General features: G+C 36.3%; 1 protein-coding gene across 1 annotated transcript in view; it reads right to left on the bottom strand.

The window, feature by feature from the left end:
- GRM8 (glutamate metabotropic receptor 8) overlaps nucleotides 1–24,663 on the bottom strand; it is a 438,099-nt gene that overhangs the window by 187,984 nt on the left and 225,452 nt on the right. The window contains exons 3-5 of the mRNA XM_088141669.1: nucleotides 21,257–21,392; nucleotides 19,992–20,146; nucleotides 17,244–17,381 (exon numbers count right to left, since the gene is read on the bottom strand). Coding sequence (XP_087997795.1) covers nucleotides 17,244–17,381; nucleotides 19,992–20,146; nucleotides 21,257–21,392 — 429 coding nt within the window. The remainder of the gene's footprint in view (nucleotides 1–17,243; nucleotides 17,382–19,991; nucleotides 20,147–21,256; nucleotides 21,393–24,663) is intronic.

Here is a 24,663-nt window from a genome sequence, read left to right as displayed (position 1 = left end):
GATGTGATAATGTGGTGGTTTGTAATTACTTTGTATACTGAAAATGGAACTGACAAATTGGTCCACACCATAAAAAAAAAAGTCCGAACTCGTATTGTATTATATTGTATTGTATTATCACATTAGTTCATGACAGGCAATTATAAATTCCAGTGCACCCTGTTGATAGTTATGTAAATTCATTAAATTCAACTATCACAAAGCAAGCAGGACAAAACAAATTATATTAATTAATTGAATAGCCCTTCAAACATTTGTAACATGTCAGCCATCCATACTTGCAAGAATTTTATCCATACAAACAATCTAAGGGAAATCAGTAAGAGGAAAACTTCTTGGTTCAAAAAATGTTTGGTGCAATTAACAAAGCTGCAACTGTCTATTCTTCTCCCATTTTTCAGATATTTTGAGAAGAGTGTAGGAAGCTATAGTGGGAAGAAAACAAGAAAAGCTCTGTTGCACAACTTCGTTTGTTTTTCTGAATTTCTTACACAATCATGTGATTCATTTCCATTTAAATAGCAAATAAGAGATTTTCACAAGCCATCTATCCAGTGACTTAACGAGAGTTTTGGATAAAATATCCTGTGTCAGGCAGTTTCTAACTACTTTCACCTTAAAGAGGAGAAGGGAATGCAGAACAAATTGGAGTGGCAAAGCCTCAGAGCATTACTAATTGAAAAAGGGGAGATATGTTGAGGCCTGCTTGCGATTCTGCTGATTGAAGTACTGGCTTAAGAAAACCTTTGGCCCAACTAGTATTGAAAGAAACAAATAACAGCCAACTTGGTTTATTGTGGGCTCACCCACCAATTTGTGTTCATGCTGGGTTGGACAAAACCTGGAGAAACTCAAGCAGACAACCTTTGACCTCAATAGACAAAGAGATAAAACTCATAATTCTGCTATTATTAACTCTCACACCCTCCTTTTATCATCCCTAAATATTTTTATTATCTATTAGCCTGTTACATAGAGGGCTTTTACACTGGAGCACTTGGATGCTATTCCAAGAATGGTACTGTTGGGAATACTTAATGGCATTCCTTACCAAGAACACTTATGTATCTATAGAAGTGGACGTATCTAGCTTAGGGTTGAACTGTGAAGTCCTTGGGGTTCTCTGAGCTTGGTTGTTTTCTTGCAAATGTTTCATTACCCATCTACGTAACACCTTCAGCTGAAGATATTTCCTGGACTGGTAATGAAACATCTGCAAGAAAACAACCAGGCTCAGAGAACCCCAAGGATTCCATGTTTATGTATCTTGCTTGGATTCCAAAGACAATAGCACGCATAGTTCTGAAATGCTCTCCTTACTGTCACTGAAAGGTAATCTCTCCTCTTATCATAAAGTACCCAGATAGATCTCGCATGGCAGTTACATGCTGCTATCTAAACTACTAGGATTGGGAAGTTTCCAGCATGATGGTCAAATTTTGTGTCATTGCAATGACAGTCAGAAGTTCCTGGAACTGACCTTACTCCAGATATGCTTAGCCTCAGATATGAATAGGGTTTTTAAAATCTTTTTCTTAGAGATTTGTATTCTGTATTCTTTTCTCAACCCTTTGTCATTTTTTTTATATCTATGACTATGTATTTTAATAAACTTAAACAGTAACAATCCTTTTCTCTGTGCTGGTTGCAACTATGAAACAATCCTCACACACACACAACAAGTCTTATTTTGTTTACCTCTTAAGATTACCTTATTATTAAAAAATTGACTGTTGCTGAGCACAAGTAAAACTATCAGCTTAATAACCATTTGTTTGCCTTCCTGCCTTGACTGATAGTAGAAAATGGATAGAGAGAGGAGTGAAGGAATCCATTTATGCCAAAGTGGAAAATGCTTCCCTCAATAGAGGTGGAGGCTTCAGACACAACTTGTCTCCCATTTTTCACACTGCTCTTTCATCGTCCCCAGGAAGATTAAGACCACTTCACAAGTTCACCAGGGAGACAGCACTTAACGACCCACTTGGGGATGAGTGAGGCATCCACATCCCAAAGACTCTACTAATCACTCTCCTGTTGTCCCTTCAACAAGCTGATCATGTTAGTGAGAAACACAGCCACACTGGAAGACTTTTATGGGGTTCCCCCCCTAACCAACTTTAGACTGAAGAAGCTGCTTGGACAAGCAGCAAAACGTTTCAAACCAAAAGAAAAGAAGTCCAGTTGCCATGTCTCAACCTCCAGATGGAGAATGGATAAAATGTCAGGCAGGAAGCAAAAGGCCCAATGTCCCTATTTTCAAAAAAGAGGAAAGAAGAGAATTCAGGAAACTATAATTAACTTGGAAAGGATAGAGCAGATCGTAAAGAGTAGATAATAAGCACTTTGAAAGCAATACAACAATTATTAAAAAAAAATCACAGTGGATTTGTCAGGAATTATGAAAAGCGAGTGTGGTGTAGTGGTTAAGTGTTTAACTAGGAGCAGGGAGACCCAGGTTCTAGAGCAACCTCAGCCACAGAAGCTCACTAGATGACTTTGGGCCAGTCGTATCCACTTAGCCTAACCTACCTCACAGGGTTGTTAAAGGAGAAAATGGAAGTAGGTAATATTATGTACACTTCAGTTTCTGAAGGAAAGATGGGATATTCAGGTAGGCAGCAATTAGTGCAAGTTCGAATAATGCAGTCTCTGATTTAGTGTGAATTATAACTTGATACCAGATTGTGTTTAATGCAAGCCAACATTGTTAGTGTGAGGATCGTGGGTGTGCATTTGAAGCTAGCACATGCTCAGTTGCCATTGGGGTTTTAGGTGCTAATCATCATGGGTACAAAACAGAGAAAAGGAAGGTTCCATGTGAGGAAAGCTCAAAAAAGAAGACACCCATCTTGAAGAACTACAGCAGAATACAGGAGATAGCAGGTACACTTTGGATATGGGTTTATCCTTTTACTGTTATACAATATTTCGTTAATAAACATATACAAATTATGTTTAAAAATTTTAATTACCTATTTATGTCGAGCTGGAACCAAGTACCCTATTTTCCATCGAAATATCACTTTGAATAGTGAGAATTTGAATAATGTAACCATTTCATGGGATTCATTAACCACGCTAATCAAGACCTACCTGTACAATAAAACAAACAAACAAATATAGAAGAACCAGCCAGACATCTCATGTTTGGATCCAGTAACTTCCTTAGTAGAATGTGAAAATGCTGTAGACTTATTTAATCAAGCTATTTTAGCTTAGGCTGGGTGACATGACAATTAAGTCCATCAAGAGCTGGCTTTAAGATTGCACTCATCACAGTGTCATGAGATACTGAACAGGTTACTATAGGATTGCATACTATACTCTTCAATATTAATGACTTAGATACATTCAATCAAATCTTCAGATACAGTAACACAAAACTGGGCAAGCTATTTAAGACCCTCAAAGGAAGAAATAATATTAAAATCATCTTGGTAGGTTTGAAAAATAAACTGAGAGTCACAATGAAATGTAACAGATACAAATGGGAAATTCCTCACTTGGGATACAGAATTCTAAAGTGCCAGTATAAGGCTTGTCAATAATAATTGCGAGAAAGATTTTGGAACAGTAGCTGATTGAATATGAGTCTGCTGTCATTGCTGCAAAAGAGGCAAACGTCATTTTAGGTTGCATCAACTGAAGTACAGTTTCCAAACCAGTGGAGGCAATACGTTTCAGTTTATTCTTCATTTGTCAAATCTCAGTTTGACTGTTGTGTCTAGTTCTAGACATTAGCCTTTAAGAAGGATTCAGTGTAACTGGGACAGGGTAAGAGAGGGGTCAAAAAAGTTGATCAAGGACAATGATGCTAAGTTCTATGAAGAGAGACTAATTTGATGCATTTAGTGTTGATTAGGAAGACTGAAGAGACATGTTAGCCCTCCTCAGATATCTGAAAGGGTGTCACATGAATAAGACCTGTTCTCCATGGTTCTAGGGAGCAGGGTGTAGAGTTATGGATTTAAGTTATAGGAAGGCAGACTCCAATTAGAAAAAAAAAATCCTCACACTAAAAACAGTTTGATAACAGAATCAATTATACAAAGAGGTAGTGCATTCCTTTCCCTAAATGTTTTTTAAGCAGAGGCTGGAGAGCCATCTGTCAGTGATGCTTTCATTTTGTTTACTCACTGAGCAGGGGGTGGGACTTAATCACCTAAACGACCCTTTCTAACTCTATGGGTCTTCATATCTAACCATAGGGTTGATGTTCCTCCCAGTAAAAGGATGTTTCTATTCCATCCCTGCCACTCTTATCCAGCCAGGTTTAGGATTTCCCTGTAAAAATAGAAATGATTATCATCTTTATTATTTATCCATTTATCTGGCTGAAAGTCAGCTCAGCAGAAGCCTAATCTAATAACTCCTTTTTGGTCATTCTGAACATTTTAAAAAAAAACATGCAAATTTGTTTCTACTCTGAGTTTTGCACCATAGGTACTTTTAAACTCTCTGAAAGACAGTGTGGCATGTTCAGTGCTATTCACTCTCCAATCCATTGCACTTAGAATCAATAGCAATATAATTAAGATCATGTACATTATTTTTTTCCTGGTAAATGTTTGGACAAAATGTTATTTTGTCTAGATGCCTGAACACTGTTTTTATCATGAAAATGTTAATAGAAGCATAACAGAATAAATATTATACACTATCAAGCATACCTGTAGCAAAATATAGTATTCTGCATTGTATTTTTTTCCAAGATTCCAGCCAAGTCCTTTTATAGGAGAGGGCATGACATTTGCCATTCCTTCTAGTTCTCTTTTCCTTCCGGCCAATAATCAGCTTTCGTTGCTTGTTGAGCATGCTCAGACATTATTCAGCTATTTTCAGGTTCTCTGTCCTAATTTCTGTAACTATTATCCTTTTTTTTTTTTCCCTAGAGTTCATGTATTCCTGTACACCAGTTATTTTCAGTAAGTCAGCTAATTCTATTTTTTCCCCCTAACTTGGTGTTTACTTCTCACTGAGTTATCTTTCAAGGTTCTTTTTTCTTCTTCTTCTTATTTTGCTTTCTTGTATTTTTGTAAATCTTGGAATTACTCCAAGTAATAATATGCAAATGAGTGTAAACCTATTTTATTCCCTTTCTATATTTTAAGGAAATCTACCCCAAAATCTTTAAAGTTCTATTCCAATTCTCCACACATTAAAAGGTTTGCTTATTAAATAGCAGGACAAAATTTATTCTACATTTTAAACATGATTAGCTTGTATTGTGGATATCCTGGCACCAATATGATACTTTCAGTGATATCATTTTTTTAAAAAATCATAGTTTCAGGGAGGGAGGGAGGAATTCTTCTTTAGCAATTTGTTGGACCATGGATCCCAAAGTCGCCAGATATCTGACTTGTAATTTGATATTGCAAATTCAAGTTAGGACAGTCTGAGTTGGAATTCGAACTCTTACAATTTAGTCCCATTCCTACTTTTAAACTTGTATATATTAGATTGTTTTGCTACATAAGTATTTAAACACTGGAACATTATTTCACTATTATTTATTTAGAAGATATCTCAGCCACCTGATCTAAAACCAGTTAGAGTAGATCATATTAACATGTGCCCACAATTATCATCCCTTTTTTCCCACAATGCCCCTTCTGTGATCTTTGATTTCACTTCATTGTTTCCTTGAGGCCACCATGTGCTATTAGATTAATATGTAGAATAGATACAATTGATCAATTTTTGTCTAGATAAGCACAATTTATCTACCCCAGATTCACAGCTTACTAGGACTTGGATCATTTCATTTACTCAAATTAAATGTAAGCTTGCTACTTATAGTAGATATTTTCTTGCCCTTTGATTCTCCTTGGACACTGGTCAGGCCCCTACTGCTGATATCAATCTATGCAACCACAGGCAAAAAAAAAAACAAAAACAAAAACCTACTTATATCTCATACAATATCTCTTTCGATATCAGCATTTCACTATTAAATTTCACAAATCCAGCATCCTCTCTATAGGTTTTTGAGAATTGCATGAAATCATCCACACAAAAATGCCTGTGGATTTTCATTTATCATTTTTTTAAGTATAACATAGTTTAAACCAAGGTTTATTTAAGCCTCCAAATGTATTCCTACCAAACTGTAAGTAGTATTACAGATAGCTGTAGTTTATTAAGGTCAAATAAAATGATCTGCCATGAAATTTAAATCACCATTCCAGGGTGATGTTTTTGTCAGATTTTTGCTGTCAAATCAGCTTATTTGGGAGACATTTTGGTACTTTGCAGATAATATAAAAAGTAATAAGGTTACATAAAGTAGAAAACTGCTGAGATATATCTTTAATATTTATTGTGTAATTTAATCTACAATACAGTGTGAATAAAGTTAGCTTTCTTGTTAGCAATAAAACAAAACTGAAGTGATAAAGCTACTTTTTCTAGGGCATACTGTATTATTCATAATGCCAGTACTGACATGCCTGACTATATAGATCATAGATTTTTTGGAAGATTTGATGGGAGTTAATTCCTTTTATTCAATGATGCTACTGGAAGTAATCAGTGATGCTACTGGAACCAAGTGTGACTTCTGGAGGAAGAATGGCGAACTGAAGACAGAGCCAATGACTGCGGCAAAGAACAAAGAGCCAACAAATAGAGTGGCTCTTCGAACATCTCCAGACAAAGGAGAGGATGAGATATCACCCACAAGTGCTCCAGACAGTTGCTTCTTGTGAGGAGACCACAAGACAGTGGTCTCCAGCAGGTTTTGAGCACTGGGAGATGACAGAATAATCACCTTGCTCAAACTTCAGGTAGCACCCCTGAAAGGACACTACATTTGTATGCTTCCTTTTCTAACAATTTTTGGAAATTGCTTGTTAACTACTTTTCAGCTATTAGAAACATTTTGATTCATATGTTTGAAAGCACTGGGTGAGTTTGCCTTCAATCCTTAATTAAATAAAAGTTTTAACTACAAGCTTAAGAACTTTAATTTTTTTTATTTTAAATAAACAGCAAAAGGTTGATTAAAACTTTGGTTTTAGAAAGCTAGAAATGGACTAAGGGTCCAGATAAATTTGAAATAAGATTTTGGAATTAATTATAAAGAATCCATCCCATGATTTAAGAAAAAAAATAAGATAAGATTTTTAAAATTGCACACTAAGGGAACTAAACAGTTCACTTACAGTGGGGCAAAAAAGTATTTAGTCAGCCACCAATTGTGCAAGTTCTCCCACTTAAAAAGATGAGAGAGGCCTGTAATTTTCATCATAGGTATACCTCAACTATGATAGACAAAATGGGGGAAAAAATCCAGAAAATCACATTGTCTGATTTTTAAAGAATTTATTTGCAAATCATGGTGGAAAATAAGTATTTGGTCAATATCAAAAGTTCATCTCAATACTGTGTTATATAACCTTTGTTGGCAATGACAAAGGTCAAACGTTTTCTGTAAGTCTTCACAAGGTTTTCACACACTGTTGCTGGTATTTTGGCCCATTCCTCCATGCAGATCTCCTCTAGAGCAGTGATGTTTTGGGGCTGTCGCTGGGCAACACGGACTTTCAACTCCCTCCAAAGGTTTTCCATGGGGTTGAGATCTGGAGACTGGCTAGGCCACTCCAGGACCTTGAAATGCTTCTTACGAAGCCACTCCTTCGTTGCCCAGGCAGTGTGTTTGGGATCATTGTCATGCTGAAAGACCCAGCCACGTTTCATCTTCAATGCCCTTGCTGATGGAAGGAGGTGTTCACTCAAAATCTCATGATACATGGCCCCATTCATTCTTTCCTTTACACGGATCAGTCGTCCTGGTCCCTTTGCAGAAAAACAGCCCCAAAGCATGATGTTTCCACCCCCATGCTTCACAGTAGGTATGGTGTTCTTTGGATGCAACTCAGCATTCTCTCTCCTCCAAACACGACGAGTTGAGTTTAGACCAAAACCTTCTACTTTGGTTTCATCTGACCATATGACTTTCTCCCAATCCTGTTCTGGATCATCCAAATGCTCTCTAGCAAACTTCAGACAGGCCCAGACAAGTACTGGCTTAAGCAGGGGGACACGTCTGGCACTGCAGGATTTGAGTCCCTGGCAGCATAGTGTGTTACTGATGGTAGCCTTTGTTACTTTGGTCCCAGCTCTCTGCAGGTCATTCACTAGGTCCTCCCGTGTGGTTCTGGGATTTTTGCTCACCGTTCTTGTGATCATTTTGACCCCACGGGGTGAGAACTTGCATGGAACCCCAGATCGAGGAAGATTATCAGTGGTCTTGTATGTCTTCCATTTTCTAATTATTGCTCCCACAGTTGATTTCTTCACACCAAGCTGCTTGCCTATTGCAGATTCAGTCTTCCCAGCCTGGTGCAGGTCTACCATTTTGTTTCTGGTGTCCTTCAACAGCTCTTTGGTCTTGGCCATAGTGGAGTTTGGAGTGTGACTGTTTGAGGTTGTGGACAGGTGTCTTTTATACTGAAAACAAGGTCAAACAGGTGCCATTACTACAGGTAACGAGTGGAGGACAGAGGAGCCTCTTAAAGAAGTAGTTACAGGTCTGTGAGAGCCAGACATCTTGCTTGTTTGTAGGTGACCAAATACTTATTTTCCACCATGATTTGCAAATAAATTCTTTAAAAATCAGACAATGTGATTTTCTGGATTTTCCCCCCCATTTTGTCTCTCATAGTTGAGGTATACCTATGATGAAAATTACAGGCCTCTCTCATCTTTTTAAGTGGGAGAACTTGCACAATTGGTGGCTGACTAAATACTTTTTTGCCCCACTTAAAGGAGAAGAACACATAAACTTGACTAACACTTGCAAAAGGGTGCAAAATATTCTAACGCTGGACATATTGAAGGACACTTTTGAAAAATGGAGTCAGAAGTTAATATCAACAATGTCAACAGTGATATCTGTGTCTAAAAGATGTTATGGAAGAGGAACAAGACAGACTGAGTTGAAAGTAGATTTACAAATGATAGGCTACAAGAATGACATGGAAAAGGATGTTACACTGGATATACAAAAGAAACCAGCAGATGTTTTAATAATTAAAAGGGACACACAAACAATAAACCAAAAGAATGACCTGAATAATTTTTCTATATTGAACTTACAAAAAAGACTTATTAAAGCTTTGAAGAATCTTGTGAGAAGGGACAAAGAATAAATGAGAAGAAATCAAGTTCTATGACATGATTTGAATGGGCTAAAGATTAAAATCATTAGAAGTAAAAGGAAGGAATATAAAGTTGGTTTATTTGATGAAGGTTAAGATAGGTGGTTATTTCTGGCAACCTTTAATAGACTTTTGCTGACACTAGGACTGAAATGATGATGTTTTATAATTTGTTTATAGATAAGAGATGGCGTATGGGAAGAAAAGACCATTTGTGGTAATTTAAGAGAATGTGAAAAGTTACTAAAATTGTTTATACTTGTGATAAAGGTTGGAAGTCACTTCTTCATATATTTCTTTTCTTTTTCTTTACTATATTTTCTTTCTTTTACTTTCTTTTTCTTTTCTTTACATCTTTCTATTTTTTTACTTTGCACCTTTTACTCTTTCTTTCCATCTTTCTTTTAGTTTGTATTAGTTTTTACTATTGTAACTATAATATTTAATAAAATTACTTTAAAAAAGAAAAGAAAATGTCCTAGTATATCTTATGATCACCTGGCTCCAGTCAGACATTATATACACACACGGAGGGGGGGGGGGGAGAGAGAATTTACTCCTCCTCATTGGGGGGAGATGGGTGGGGGACAAATTTAATAAATAAATATAAATAAATAAATAAATGACATTCACATTTCTGATGTGCAAATCCTTTCTGCTGGAATCTTATTTGAGCAAATATAATGTGTTTCCTCTTCTATGAGTTTGATTCCTTCCTTGTCGTGCCACTAGCAAATTACAATACAGAAACAAATCAATTGTATATCCTAATTTCCAGTAAACCATTTGATTACTGAAACAAGGGAAGAGGAGGTAGCATAAAAGATCTGGTAGAAAAGGCATGTTGTGGGTACCTGGGGAATTATGCCTAACGGGTCCCAGGAGACAGGCCTTCTGTGCTGTGGCACCCACCTTATGGAACATTATTCCCTCTCCCCCTGAAGTGAGGCTAGCTCCATCCCTGTTAATGTTCAGGAAGTCCCTCAAAACCTGGCTATGCCTTCAGACCTGGGGGTCTCACAGGACTGGTGAAATTCTATAATGGCTTGCATACTGCAGTTAATATCTGCTCTCTCTTGTGCCTTGTGGTTTTTTTATTTTAATAATGACTGTTTTACATTTTAATGATTGTTCTTATGTATTTATTGTTTTAACTAATTCTTGCATACCAACCACAGTTCCTTTTGGCCAGATGAATGGCCATATAAATTTGATAAATAAATAAAATAAATGTTGAATTTATTGCCATGATAGCAGAGATACATCTTCAATTCCTCTTATCCAAATGATTACCAGAGTTGGTTTAATCACATTTGAAGCCTGTGGTACCGAGCAATAGTGAAGGATTGGAACACCAATGTCAGGCAGCAGTTGAAGGGTTCAACAGCCTATTCTCCAGCAGATCCCACAAGACAGCTGAGTGGGTGGAGTTAATTTGACTATGTACTGTACTACCTGACTTGTTTAGAGCTAAATCAACTTCCCACAGGAGTTAGTTGACTGAGATAAATGATCCTTTCTCATTGTCCCATGTCATTCTAACCCTTTCCCAAACCCAGTCTGGCATGTTTATAGAAATAGGGCCATAGAGGAGCATGCTATCTTTGACATTTAACTCTCATTGTATCAATAAAGCTCCATCTGGGATGTACCAACTAGCATGTCAAGAAGAAGACCTGTTCCCTTCAACATGACGTCTATGACTTGTTATTGAAGGAGCATTATCTGTGCAATCTGAAAAGCAAGAGCTCTTGCAAAGAGTTATGTTGCTTACTGGTACAGTGCATGCAATGTGGGAATAGTTCTTAGTTCAGTTGTGGACACTCTTCAGTACAGCCTTTATCTGAGGTGCTGGACAGTATCAGCCAGTATAGATAACACTAAATTAGACAGAATAAAGCAACTCGTATTTAATCAAGCAACAGATACCAGTTTAGCAGAACACTCAAAAATACGTTCCTGAAGAAGCGTCTCCTGTTTTTTATAGCAGAGTCTATAGATTTGATAGGTTTCAAGCCATAGCTTCTGTGTAAGCAAGTGTACTATTTTTAAATTGGGAAGATAAACAGTCTTCCTAATACACATGAACTGGAGCATGACTCATAAGACGTGGAGAGAGAGAGAGAGAGAATGAGCGCACATTTGCTGACAGAAAAAGAGGCTCAGATTCTTTGCCATGCATGCAGATAGAACCAAAACAGCAGCATTTTATTTTTCTGCAATTTTCTTCAGAGTAGAAGGAACTTTTAAACTTGTGCTTCATCTTAGTATGCAGCCTATCTAGTCAAAATAGAGGACAAAAACTCTGAGCTAAAGTCCTGGCACCCATAATGGGTTTGCATATGTGTATTGCTTAGAGGACAAGTAAGGTACAACACTGTCAGATCTAAGTTCTGTCAGTTTCATGAGTTTTCTAAAGATGACACTGAAGAACCATTTATACATCTTTCCACCCACAGAGCCAGTTGTTTAACAGTGATCTTCTACCACTAAAAATGAGTATCAGAAAGGGAAATAAGCAACAGTAAGGATAACAGTCAAGAAGGAAAACATGCTCTGAATTCAGTCAGGCACTTAGCGGAATTAGATCAGATTTGACTCCTTTGCATTCCAAAATTCATGATTACAACTACCAGCGTCATTTGTACAACTGAATGAATCCAGACAAAGCACCTCATTTCTTTTGCCTACCATTCCTCTTCATGTCATCATTTAAAGAATCAGATTACACATTTTCATATTATGTCACAGGCACCCTTCTGGCACAATGACCTCAGATTCCTAATTTTGAAAGCCTATTTTGAGCTCCCACTGAGAATTCTACAGTTCATATGAGAAATATGGAAAAAATTCTTGGTCCTTTTTTTTTTAATATTAACTTATTAATTTATATGTTTCAAACCAATACACAGGCAAAATCATAGTTATATCTCAATATTCACACTTTTTTTTCAAAATTTGAAATGATATTGTCCAATTAAAGTATGCATTTAAATGTATATATCTTGGAAACACAAAAATGTACTATTTTTTTTTAAGGTAACATACAAATGCATTATATTATGGGAAATAACTTGCAAAAATGCACCCATTACTCAGAATTGTTTTTAAATGATGCCAGGAAAAATTCATACAAAAATGCACAGATTTAAAGGAAAAGGACAAGCTGAGGTAGGAATGAGACACATTGATTTTAAAGACAGAAAAATGAGAACCTGAGTAAAACCAAAACTGACATATTTGTATATTCCTAGTTCAGACAGTATACCCCTGACCAGTGTACCATGTTCATCATAAAATGGAATTAGAGTGAATTGCAAATGGATATTCACACAGCATCTATTTTGTTCTTTGTCTAGGAAATCAATTCTGATAGATGGAGGCTGTGAAACAGTCTCTAACAGTATCTTTCTGGCTGTCCTGGTTCTTTTTTTAAAAAAGCCATAAGTTTTCTCTCTAATGCCCTCATAGTACAAATCTGCCTATTTGCTCCATCAAACTGTCAGGCGTATTTTCTTATCTGTGTGTGCAATTCTATTAACAAAAACTGAACACATGGAAATTGATCAAAACTATCAGCAGTAAAAAGATATGGATCTTCTTTTACTATTGCTACATTAGACATGATCTATCATACAATAGGCAAGGGTAAATGTTATTCACCCATATAGATTACTTAAGAACGGGCCGGTTGATTTAATGTTACATCAAATGATATAAGCTCATGTGCTTCAACTGAATTTGTCTATATGGCTTAAAAATGTTCTGAGATAATGCCAAAGTATAAATCGAGGAAAGAAAACAAATGCAGTTCCCAAACTTGTTGGTATCTGATATAAAAAAAAGTTGGCCAGTTAAGTAGAAAACATAAATATCATATTAATAGGGCTATACAAAGCTCTGAATGTTTCAAGGCAGCCTCATCCAGCAGAAGGCCTGGAATGGCTTTCCCAGTTGCCCACACAGACAATATTTGGGCATAAGCTTCGAGTGAAGCAAAATAATTATGCATGTATCCAGATGTGGAAACAACTGGGAAAGCCCATGTAACAGCCATGCTATTATTCCAGAAGAGGAGCATGCAATGGCTTTGAGGAGGGGTGCTTTGCTGACACTAATGTGGTTTCAGAAGCTACCCTTTGAATTCATGAAGAGTCCATACATAGGCCACTCAAATTTGTGCTAGAGCATGCTATTATTCATCCACATAGAACGTATGCTTTTGACAAGGTGAATCATTCTCAAACTATTCTTCACATAATGTCAAAAGCCTCCATTGTGCTGATAGATATGTATCTATCCCATGTAGTGGGGGAGATCAAGGAAACAAGACCTGCACAGATTTCAGTAAGGTATCTTTAATGCTAATCTGGGGAAAATACAGAATCTTAGAAACTGTAAAAGTAATTTTTCTGGTAAATAAATTAAGACTAAATATCTTTGAAATATATTTCAAAGGTTTCCCAGATTTCCTACCATACGAGCTAAACTGAAATTATAAGGTAAGCTACCAGTTGATCCACCCTCTGAATTTTTTTTTTTTTTTAATCTGCGCTCAGTCATTACCGACTCTGCAGTGACTGCTTGGACGAGTCCCCGCAGTTTTCAAGGCAAGTGTTTCGGAAGTGGTTTGCCAGAGCTTCCTTCCTAGGGCAGAGCCCAGCTGGCGAGCACAGGAGGCGGGGTTTCCGTTGCTTCGCGCCTTTTTCGGGCGCGCACAGTTTTTCACGCTTACCGGCAACTGCTCCCAACTCCTTTTTGCAAAGCGCCGCCAGCATTTTTCCTCCCACCGGAGTGAGAGTACCCATTTATCTACTTACGTGAGTTTTCAAACTGTTGGGTTGACAGGAACTGGGGAGGAAACAGGAGCTCACCCTGCTAACGCAAAGGCTGGACGCGAACCGCTGAAGCGTCGACCATTTCTGGATGGCAACTTTCAGCATCATTAAGCCGCTGCGCTTCCTCACAATTTCTCACAGGTAGTCTAGGCATGGTGGCTGTTCTGTTGCTACCAATAATGCCTTCCCATAAGACAAAGCATTTACCTCTAATATTAGTTGCACTTTAGTAGCATCAGCTAAGTAACAACTTTGTCTACTCCTGCATACAGTATACTGCTGTGATGTTAGATGTCTACTATTTTCAGGGATTACACATGAAAACTCTATACAAAGCATTGAGCAAGAAGAACGAGACTGAAATGTTAGTCCGCTTAAGCAGCCAATCCATTACGTTTATATTCAAGAAGAGAGTTAAGACAGTGAGATTTTCAGTTCAGGCCAATTGTACATAGTTTTCTTAAAGATCCGCACTGCCAAATTCTATGAGTGTTATCTAAGACCTAAGGATTCTTTGAACTTGTGTGCATTGGATAGAGAAAATGCATAACATTAGAAAGAGCTTAAAGGTAAGAAATTATCCAGCTCTACAACAGAGTGCCTTGCCTTGGAAGTCTGTGGACATTTTCAAAAACCTTCAAAAAAGGTTCCTAAGCAATCCAGAGATTGATGAACTGCTGCTGAGAGAAAGTGGGCAGATCAGATAATCCACCTATTCCATAATTTTACTGGATTCCCACTATCTTAAGAGTACTAGGGTTTTTGACATGCTATAGTTATCAAGAGAAAGCTGAAGACCAAGTAGAAATAACCATCCTGAGATCAGCAAGAGATGGAGGCAGTGGCATATCTAAGGATCACAAGGATTTACATGCTTATCACAACATGTATTGGTTGGATAGTTAGCTGGGCACAGAGCTGTCACGTTTTAAATATAATATTTAATAATAAAAGTGCTAATTCCCATACAAAACATAGGACTGTCTGATTCCCACCAGATAATCTAGAATTGCTCAGCTGATTTACTACATCTATCTATTGTGATGTAATCTACTGTATTTACTTTTAGCTACAAAATAAATGTAACAGCAAAACATTTTCATCTTAAAATTATATCATACAACACTACCCTTGCTTATCAGGTTTTTAAATGCCCATTAGCCCCCCCCCCTTTCCGATTTATAGAATTGTATTTTTATTCGGTGGTGGTAGTGGGTCTTTGAGCCAGTCTTGACTGCTAACAACTACATGGGCAAGGCAACATTTTCAGAAGCAGTTCCCTGGGTTGAGAGAAAGTGACTGCCCCAAAGTCACCTACTTGGCTTCCATGCCCAAAACAGGACAATTGAGGTCTCCCCACTCCTAGTCCTGTACTTAACTTCTAGTCCAACTGGCTCTTACTTTTGTGGATACAATGTTAACTATGATTTATGTTAAATTCCATGAGATTGCTCTAGTATATTTAGAAGTAGAAATAGATATTTCTTTCTTATTAAACCTGAAACTTAATATTCCAGGATAAAACAGAAACTATTTAAAGACTGCAACCAAGAGGTTTGCAACCTTCAAATACACATTTTACATTCATTATAAAGTTCCATAAATGTCTTCAATGGAAACAAATATTATGGCTTGTTCATGACCTGTGCAAATTAGCCAAATCTGAACTTGCTGTACATGGCTCATGAAATCTCTTCTCCCATCTCTATTTTTAACACTGCAGTCAGTGATTATAGGCATTTAAAGGCTGATTAGCTTTGCCGAACAGTTAAAACAAAATGCTAACATACAGAAATATACATTGCTGTCCTTATAGAAAAAAGATATGCAAGAAGTAGTAATCTTAATTAACATTTTGCATAAGGTTCCAAGGAGGGCATTTCAGTAACATTTAAACAATAGCATAAAATAAGTCTGTAGGATGACCATTAGACCAAAAACTTAAGCACAACTTTAATGGAGTAAGGCTTATTTATACCATTAAACAATCTTGTTCCCATTTTTCATAAATGAAAGACTACATTGTACTTAACATAATGCAAAAGTCTGGCATATATTGATTAGCTACAAGGAAATGAACCTATATTGTATGTAGTTTATACCTTTATTTATTATTTATTATTTTATTCATTAAAGCAACTTATATAGCCACCCAACTCACTCATGGTGACTCTGGGCAGCTTACAGAAATAAAAACACTAAATACAAAACCCACTGCACCTTGTTATACCATCCTTAGATGGTATTAAAAAAAAAAAACCTATCCTTAATATTGAATGAGGCCATCATTTTTATTTAGCCCTGTACCAATCTTTTAACTTATATGTTTAGCCTACAAGTATTTTCATTACCAAAGATTTACTACAACACAAATTATTAGGACTATCGCATCATTGATTATGGATTAAACATGTGCTTTCATTGCAATTCAATTGATTACATAAATAATTGATTACATAAATAAATTCAATTGATTACATAAATAAATTTGCATATTGCCAAGGCATCCCTCAGTGAACAGATGAAAAACATCTTAAAGACTGGAGCCCTAAATACACTTAAATGCATAAAATACAGTGAGACTTAAATATGATGAAAAATTAGTATCATTCACTGTTATATTTCTTCTTAATTCCAGCAGCAGCAAACTAAATAAAAATAATATGCTTTTCCCTTATGCTTCTTGATCATTGCAAAAGGGTGACTGAAGTATACATGGAAATCATGGTCACTTCCCATTAACACACACTATATGGCCATGAAAAACAATATAGCTAACTTCAAGTAATAGGTCAGGACAGAGCCCTTTATTCACATATCAGAAAAATTAATACCTACAATAGGTGTAAATAATGAAGTCATCACCAATAGACTTTCAGCAATTATAAATTGCTTCTATCAATTTAATTGCCAGTAGGTCAATATGAAATCTTAACAAATATTAAACAGCCTGCTTGATTCAGGTTTTGAGAATTGATACAACTTGAGTTAATGACCTTTTATCAGAATCAAATTCAATAACAATGATTTTTAAAAGTTAAAGTCTCCTTCAAGTCATTGCTCAAGTTCATGCACTTTTCTTGACAAGAGTATGGAAGTGGTTTGCTACTGTCTTCTTCCCAGTCTAGCCTAGGCTTAACCCCTGAGCCAAGATAAAGTCAGGCTGCTACCTGCCATATTAACAAAGTCCAACCAAAAAAGACAATAATTTGAACAAGGTGCACATTCACACAGTTACCTGTACATTTCTTTATGTTGCTATTCCTCTTTCCATGAGAGCCCAGCTTGCATCCAAAATTTTCTTCCCAAAATTCTGCAAACCACACATTCCTTCTGTTATTTGCTAGGGTTCGACTTCTAAAATATCTATCAAAACCTGAATTGAAAATACAGATATGCATACACAAAGATCAGAAATTATATATATATATATATATATATATATTTGTATTTTTTTTCACTAAGAAAATAAATTCTTGGAAATCTGCTTGACTTATATACAAGTCAATATTATACATATTGTATAAGAATATTATACATATTTGTATAAGAAGCTCCACTTAACTCCCACATCATGACAGACAACATGATAAATCATGGTTTATCTTAACAGGAACAAGCAGAGTTCCCATGTACTTCCCATTCAAATCTAACAAATAAAGTTTAATTTTTAAAGATGGTTTCCTGAAATAAACAACTACAAACCAAGGGGTATGAATCCAACAAACAGTTATCTGAATCTATGAAGTGACCAGAATCCTATGCATTCTGGCCATTCTCATTGCGTTTCAGAAAGATTATTGTAGAACTTATGGGCTCCCCTTAGATATCTGGTTGGCCACTGTGGGAACAGAATGCTGAACTTGGTAAGGTTTTTGGTCTTATGTGACATGATTCTTTCTGTATCTAAATTTCCCCACTAGTGATCTGTAGCATTATAACATCATCCACCCAACACTGAAGCAATATAAAGCCTATCTTCATTACTATTACATTAATACAGTGCAGAGTTTGGACAGCAGACTAAAAAATAATGCTTCCAATTGCTTGAACAGATTGCTGAAAAGAGGTAACCTTGCTCAGTCATAGATTTCTTCCATTCATGAAATATCACGTTCCAGATACAGAGACAGAGAAAAATGGACCATATTCCTACAATGAGTAGGCAGCAAATAACTGGGAGTATTTTTTTTTTTAAAAAACTACATTGTATTTGGTTTCCTATGTGCATATTTATGAAATGACTGAACACTCATACTATGCATCATCATAACTGTTATAAATTAACTCAGCAGTTCAGAGGTTAAGGAATATTTATTATTCCCTGTCTCAATATTTTTGGCAAAAGGCAGTTTTCCTGCTCCTCCTGCTCCTGCTCCTCCTCCATTTCACCTTTATTTTGCTTTGCCACTGTCTCATGTTATGGACAAGAAGTCTTAGAAATCACACCTCTGCCTTAGAAAAGGATATGACTTGTTACTTAAATTTGCTGAAATTCTGAAAAATAGTTATCTCAGATAACTATATACATTGAGTTACAGTCTTCATGTTGCACAGTACTATCAACTCTGAGTGGTACCTGCTTACTCCCTAAAGACACCAAATTATAGATCCTTTTTTTTTCTTAACTAAAATGCCAGGATCGAATCTGGAAACTTTTCTGTACATTTATTATATCATTTAGCTATAATCTTATTTAACAGCTGTAAATGTGATTCTAAATAATGTTCCAGTGATTATTACATATTGACAATGGAGATAACAATGAACTGACAGTGGCAGGACATGATAACTTCCCGATCTAAAGATAGTAACTGATATTAATAAAAGCTACTGTGTATTTACAGTATAGGCTGTAGTTTTTGTGCCATTCATACCACTATTTAGGAAATTCATTTAATCCTTAACCAGAACCACTGAGCACAGGATCCATTTTCACCAGCTAGATAACATCAATAAACTGATATTTGAGATAAGTAAAGTAGGCTTTGAAAACCTGGTTTTAGTTTAGGTTGACATTTATTATTTGTTTTATTTATTTTGTTTCGTTGATTTTGTGTTTATTAGATCATTTTAGTCTGGGCTGTCTGTCTGATTTTATGTTTTTAGCTGTTTTTATGTTTTTTCTCATTTTTATGTTTTTTTTCTAGTTTTGTACGCCACCCAGAGTCCACTGGAGTTGGGCAACCAATAAATTTAAATAAATAAATAAATAAATAAATAAACAAACAAACAAACAAACAGACTACAAATAGCAGTGGCACAAAATAATGCTATTGTTGTGTGGGAAAGTTTCAGTAGGAAATTTCTTCAGAATAAATAAACTGGGTTGGTTACAAAATATATTCTTCTCAAAATGGTCATAAATTAGATGCACAATACAGGTAGTATTAACGTAATCACTTAATGTCCACTTGTTCAATGACTGCTCGAAATTATGACAATGCTGAATGAGGGGTATTTATGATGTGTCCTCATACTTGTGACAGTTGCAGTGTCCCCACAGTCACATGATCACCACTTGTGACCTTCACTACTGGCTTCCAACAAGCAAAGTTAATGGGGAAGGTGGCAGGAGGTCACAAATGGTGATCATGTGACCACGGGACTGTGTGACTGTGTGGGTTTCAGCTAACAATGGCAACTGCCACTGCCACAACTGCCATCATAAATCAGCACAGTCACATGACACTTCACCTTACAACCACGTTGCTTAGTAATGGAGTTTCCAGTTCTAATTATCGTTGGTAAGTGAGGACTACCTGTATACCTATTGCTTCAGATAGTGAGCTTGAGAAACTATTAGCAATTATACATATGGAAACCAAACAATAATGCACCTAAAGAAGATGGAATAAAAATACAATTTAAAGTAATTTGCACCATCAGAAAACCATAAAATGGTTTCATGAATATATGATGTATCAGAATTATATAAATGTACACTTGGGCTCATCCCACTAAAGCCTTATCTATACAATCTTACCATCAATGGAAGCTCTTTTGGGCAAAATGGTGACAGCCCCTTCTGCAATTTCTTCTTGTTGATAAACAGGTGAAATTTTAGAACCCCAACTGTCTGAACCTATCCAAAGAAAATGTCCAGTTTGATTCAATTTCCTAGCAGCCTCCAGTATTCGCCTGTAAATAAGAATTTAAAAACAGTTATTTAAGTCAACTTTTAAAATGGTTACTCCTTATGACAGTCTAGTTGTCCTAAGTCCCTAGTTGTTTTTGTCAAGTTCATCCAACATTTTTAAAAGAACTTGTTTTCTTTGTAAAAACAGAGCGTAGAAAAAATCCTGTAATAGTAAACATTTATGTATGTATGTATGTATGTATGTATGTACGTATGTATTTATTTATTTGCAGTATCATATTTCTATGATGCCACAATCAAAGCAACTCTCAGTGGCTTGCATAGAAAAAATACAACATAAAACCTACACAATACAAAACATGGAAGCACCATGGCAATGAGACAATAGAAATAAAAAAGAATAAAGAAAGAATGACCGCTTTTCTCCTGTTTGTCTCTGTCTCTTTCAGCTGCCTTCTATATCAGTTCCAAACTACTACCTTCTCTTTTCTGCTTTACTTGTTGTCAAGCACTGGAGGCACACTAGTAATACTTATGGAGGAAGAGACTATTGAAGGGAAGAGAAGATCTTCCTTTCTTGCCATTATTTTTTGTCACCTGAATTTTCTGGTTAATTTATTTTCCTAAACTCAGTTAGGTGGTAGTGAACTTTGGCTGAACTTCAAAAGCTAACCAGGCTCAACCTGTTAGGACTTGGATGAGAGACTTCCAGGGAAATCCAGAGCTATCAGCTGGATGGGAAAGAAAGGGCTTCTCATTTTGCTTGCTTCTGAATACTATCGTTTCACTTGTCCCTTCCATTGCCACTGGTTAGCAGTCAAGAGAAGGGCTTTGGGGGATGCTGTGGGAACAGCAAGAACTCAGAGTGCCCAAGAAAACTGACCCAAGATTTTCTCCTTTCCCCTAAAACCTTAAATCTTTACCATGTTAATTTCCCTATTTTTAGGACCACCATTTGTCATCCTTATTAATCCAGAAATTCTTGATTCTCACTGGAGCAGGAACACTCTGTGAAAACCAAACGTTGTTTTCCTGAGTTTAAGGATTGCAAGAAAATTAGAATGGCTTCAAAACTGAAATACACTGTGAGTAACATGTATAAATAAAAACATGACTTTGAATGTTACCTATTCTACTAAAAAAGCCAATACCTTATATCATCCTCATTTGCAAACATGATCACAGCACGAGCATTTGGAGTCTCCATCAAGCGCTTGATAATCTTCTCAAATTCCCCTGGTCTTGGTTCACGGGGGATTTTTAGTGACTGAGCAATGCAGACACCACCTGGGGTGGAGGGGATAATAAAAAGAAAGGCTGTGAAATATAGTTTTTTACAATCATTATGCCGAGTTTGATGAAAACAGAATTCTGGATTTAAAGAGGACTACCAACCCAGCAAAACTTTAAAATGTAACTTTGCAAATGTAATGCTTCTGCCTAATGCTTCAAATTCTTTTGCTAAGTTCATCACAATCTAATTTCTATTCTATTATTGTTCCCTAATATCATTATTTACTGTATAGTGCTAAACAATCTGAATTATTAAACAACATATTAGGAATATATTTGATGGGAAAAGTATTTTGGTGGATACAATAAAGTATCAAACTTGCATGCTTCTTCTGGAATCTACAGCCTGGTCTACTACAACTGTTAATCACCGCATTATAATTCAGTTGTCTTCATTATTCAACCATATTATTAAAGTTGTGTGCAGGCATCAATAAAAGCTGTATAGTAGTTACAGGTGAAATACCATAAGAACAATCAAATCTGTTCTGAGGTTGAACTTGATCTTAAGAATTCTAGTCTTCTATGCAACCCTACTGATTTCCTGCTGTCCCAACCCCCATTATCCTGGTTGTAGCATGGAGTAGAAGAACAAGTGTTTGACCCAGAAACCAGCATTACTCCAATGAGAAAGTATAATTTTAATTTGCAATATAAAGGCAAATATTGGAGAAGGATGCAGAAATCTTAAAGAAGATAGTGGAAACAGCTACTTAGGCAAGCACCTCCTTACCAGGTTTCACCCTAATATCCAAATTCTGATGAAGAATTGATTCCACTGAATCTATTGAGATTTCTCTCCTGCCCCCTGCCCCATTCCCTCCCCCCAAAAACTGGAACAGAATAAATGAACTTTAGAAAGGCTGTATCCCTTCTACAGAAGGGTATACAGAAGGTATGATTTTAAAATATACAGTTTAGCTTAAAATAAAATATCTCATACAGCATAGCTATTTATAAATTTACTAAGCAGTAGACTTATATTAGCATGCTGTATGTAACTCAACATCTCTGCAGAGAATTTTAACACATTTTAAATGGCTAAGGCAATAAATTCTCATGTTGAAACCAAGCTTGTACAGCTAAACCATGCATGGAAAAGAGTTACAATGGTTTCACTTACAACCTTAGCTGACTTCAGTAGAGGCAATACAAAATGAAAGGAAGGGAACAATAATACTGCCATTTTACAATCTTGCAATGGCTTTATATAAATCTGTAATGCAGCAGCATTTGGAGGTGTGTGTGGGCAAATGGATGGATGGAAAGGTGACAGATAGATAGATAGATGAATAGATAGATAGATAGATAGATAGATAGATAGATAGATAGATAGATAGACACACACACACACACACACACACACACACGGAGAGGAGGAGAGAGAAGTTAGTTCATTTCATGGTCTATTTCATATGGAACCAAGAAGTGTTTTTTTTCAAAATAAGAATGGCATTAGAAATTAACACTTTGGTTTGCAACATTTCACCCCCACACTTGTGTATGCATGAGTGTGTGTGTATGTATACATGCATATGGTATACTTAAAGTATGGGTGTGTGTGTGTGTGTGTATAATGTATATATACATATAATATATACACACACATAATTATACATATATAAATATACATATATATGGTATACTAAAAGTCAGACCTCATAGGCCAATCACAATCATTTTGTCCAGAGACAATGTTACTGTATTTAAGAATGTTCAAATATCATGCGTCAAATGAGTAAGGAAGTGTTTAAAAGAAAATAGCAATAAATTCAAACATTTAATATAATTTACATAATAAATTGTCTGTGGAGCCTGACTTTTGGTATACTCTGCATAGAACTAATGTGAATGTAAGAGCTCAGAGCTTTCTTACCAACCACATCATTTAATTCTTAAGCCCAGTGTCGACTGGCATTGACTTGCCACAGATCTTTTTCAAGTAATAGTAATAGGCACCTTGATGCAATACCAAAACATCTGGAGCACCACTTGAAGACCATCAGCACTGACAAAATCACCATCAGTCAATTGCAAAAGGAATTTACTTGGAACAGCTTATATCCTGTGACGATACCTGTAACACCATCAGACAACAACATCTGCCTATCCCAGGTCCTAGGGAAGGACTCGATAGGTGGATAAAAATGCCAAATCCAGTCTAAACATCTGGCTGACTGTGTGACCAACCATAATAATCACACATAATTATTAATAATAATAAAAAATAATGCCCTACAGTACCTGAATAATTGTTTTCTGAGAGTTTAATGTCACAAGAGAATCACCGCTTCCATCATTACAATAGTTAATTCAGTCATAACTAAACTGGGCACTTTAGCATCTCTGTGATGAAGAATGTTTTTGACGCTAATAGGAATAAATCAAAATACACTTCAGACTTCCCACTACATTCATAATAAAATCAGCACACCACTGTTTGACAAGCAAAGCAATTGGTTTGTCTCTTTATCTATATGTTCCCTCCGCCCACACACCTACGCCCACTGTATTCAGAGCAAGGAACTCTCTTTTGATTTACAGGACCTAGTCAAAAGCTGGAATGAGCTACAAAGAAAGCACTGAAGTTAAACCGGAATACAATCCTAATGCATATCATGTTTAAGTTGTAATAGGAACATGATACTATAATGAGATACGGGATCTTAAGACCTATCTGACTAGCTGTTGAGTATTGGACAAGTTGGTCTCCCTAAGCTTCAGTCTCCTAGCTCTGACACAGGAACAAAGTAATACTAAATAATGATAGTATTTGTTTCTATGTAAAATACTGAGAGAATATGCTAAAGTATGATCCTGATAGGGTATTATGCCTTCATAGGATACTCACCTGAATAAAGGAACAAGCTACACATGCTACTATTTCTAGCCAATGAGGGTTAAGCAGCGTGGTCTGCAACGATTTCTACTTACTTTCATATGAACAAAAGCAGAGTCTAGATGACTAGGAACTAGTGCAGAATTTCAGATGGATGTTTTGATTCAGTGAAGGCTTGAGCGGAACTGCTTTATAAAGCAACATGGACTCCTCACTTCTAAGGATAGAGTGAAGCAGTTGTGTTGCTCTGCTTTGCCTATCTGCTCTCCTACCTCCCCTGCCACTTTCTCCAGCAGTTCCAACACCCAGAAAATGCTTCTTTGTAGGAGCTTCCGATATGCAGGAACTTCGTCCATCTCTTCAAGTCAGGCACAGGAAGCAACAGAAGAACACTTGTGCAGAAGTATCTTGCAGCTTTTACAAGTG

This window comes from Python bivittatus, unplaced genomic scaffold, assembly GCF_059951505.1.
Source record: "Python bivittatus isolate LINGU-HERP-01145 unplaced genomic scaffold, Pbiv_v1 ctg000330_np1212, whole genome shotgun sequence".
NCBI lineage: Eukaryota > Metazoa > Chordata > Lepidosauria > Squamata > Pythonidae > Python > Python bivittatus.
This window is presented reverse-complemented; position numbering and strand designations above follow the sequence as displayed.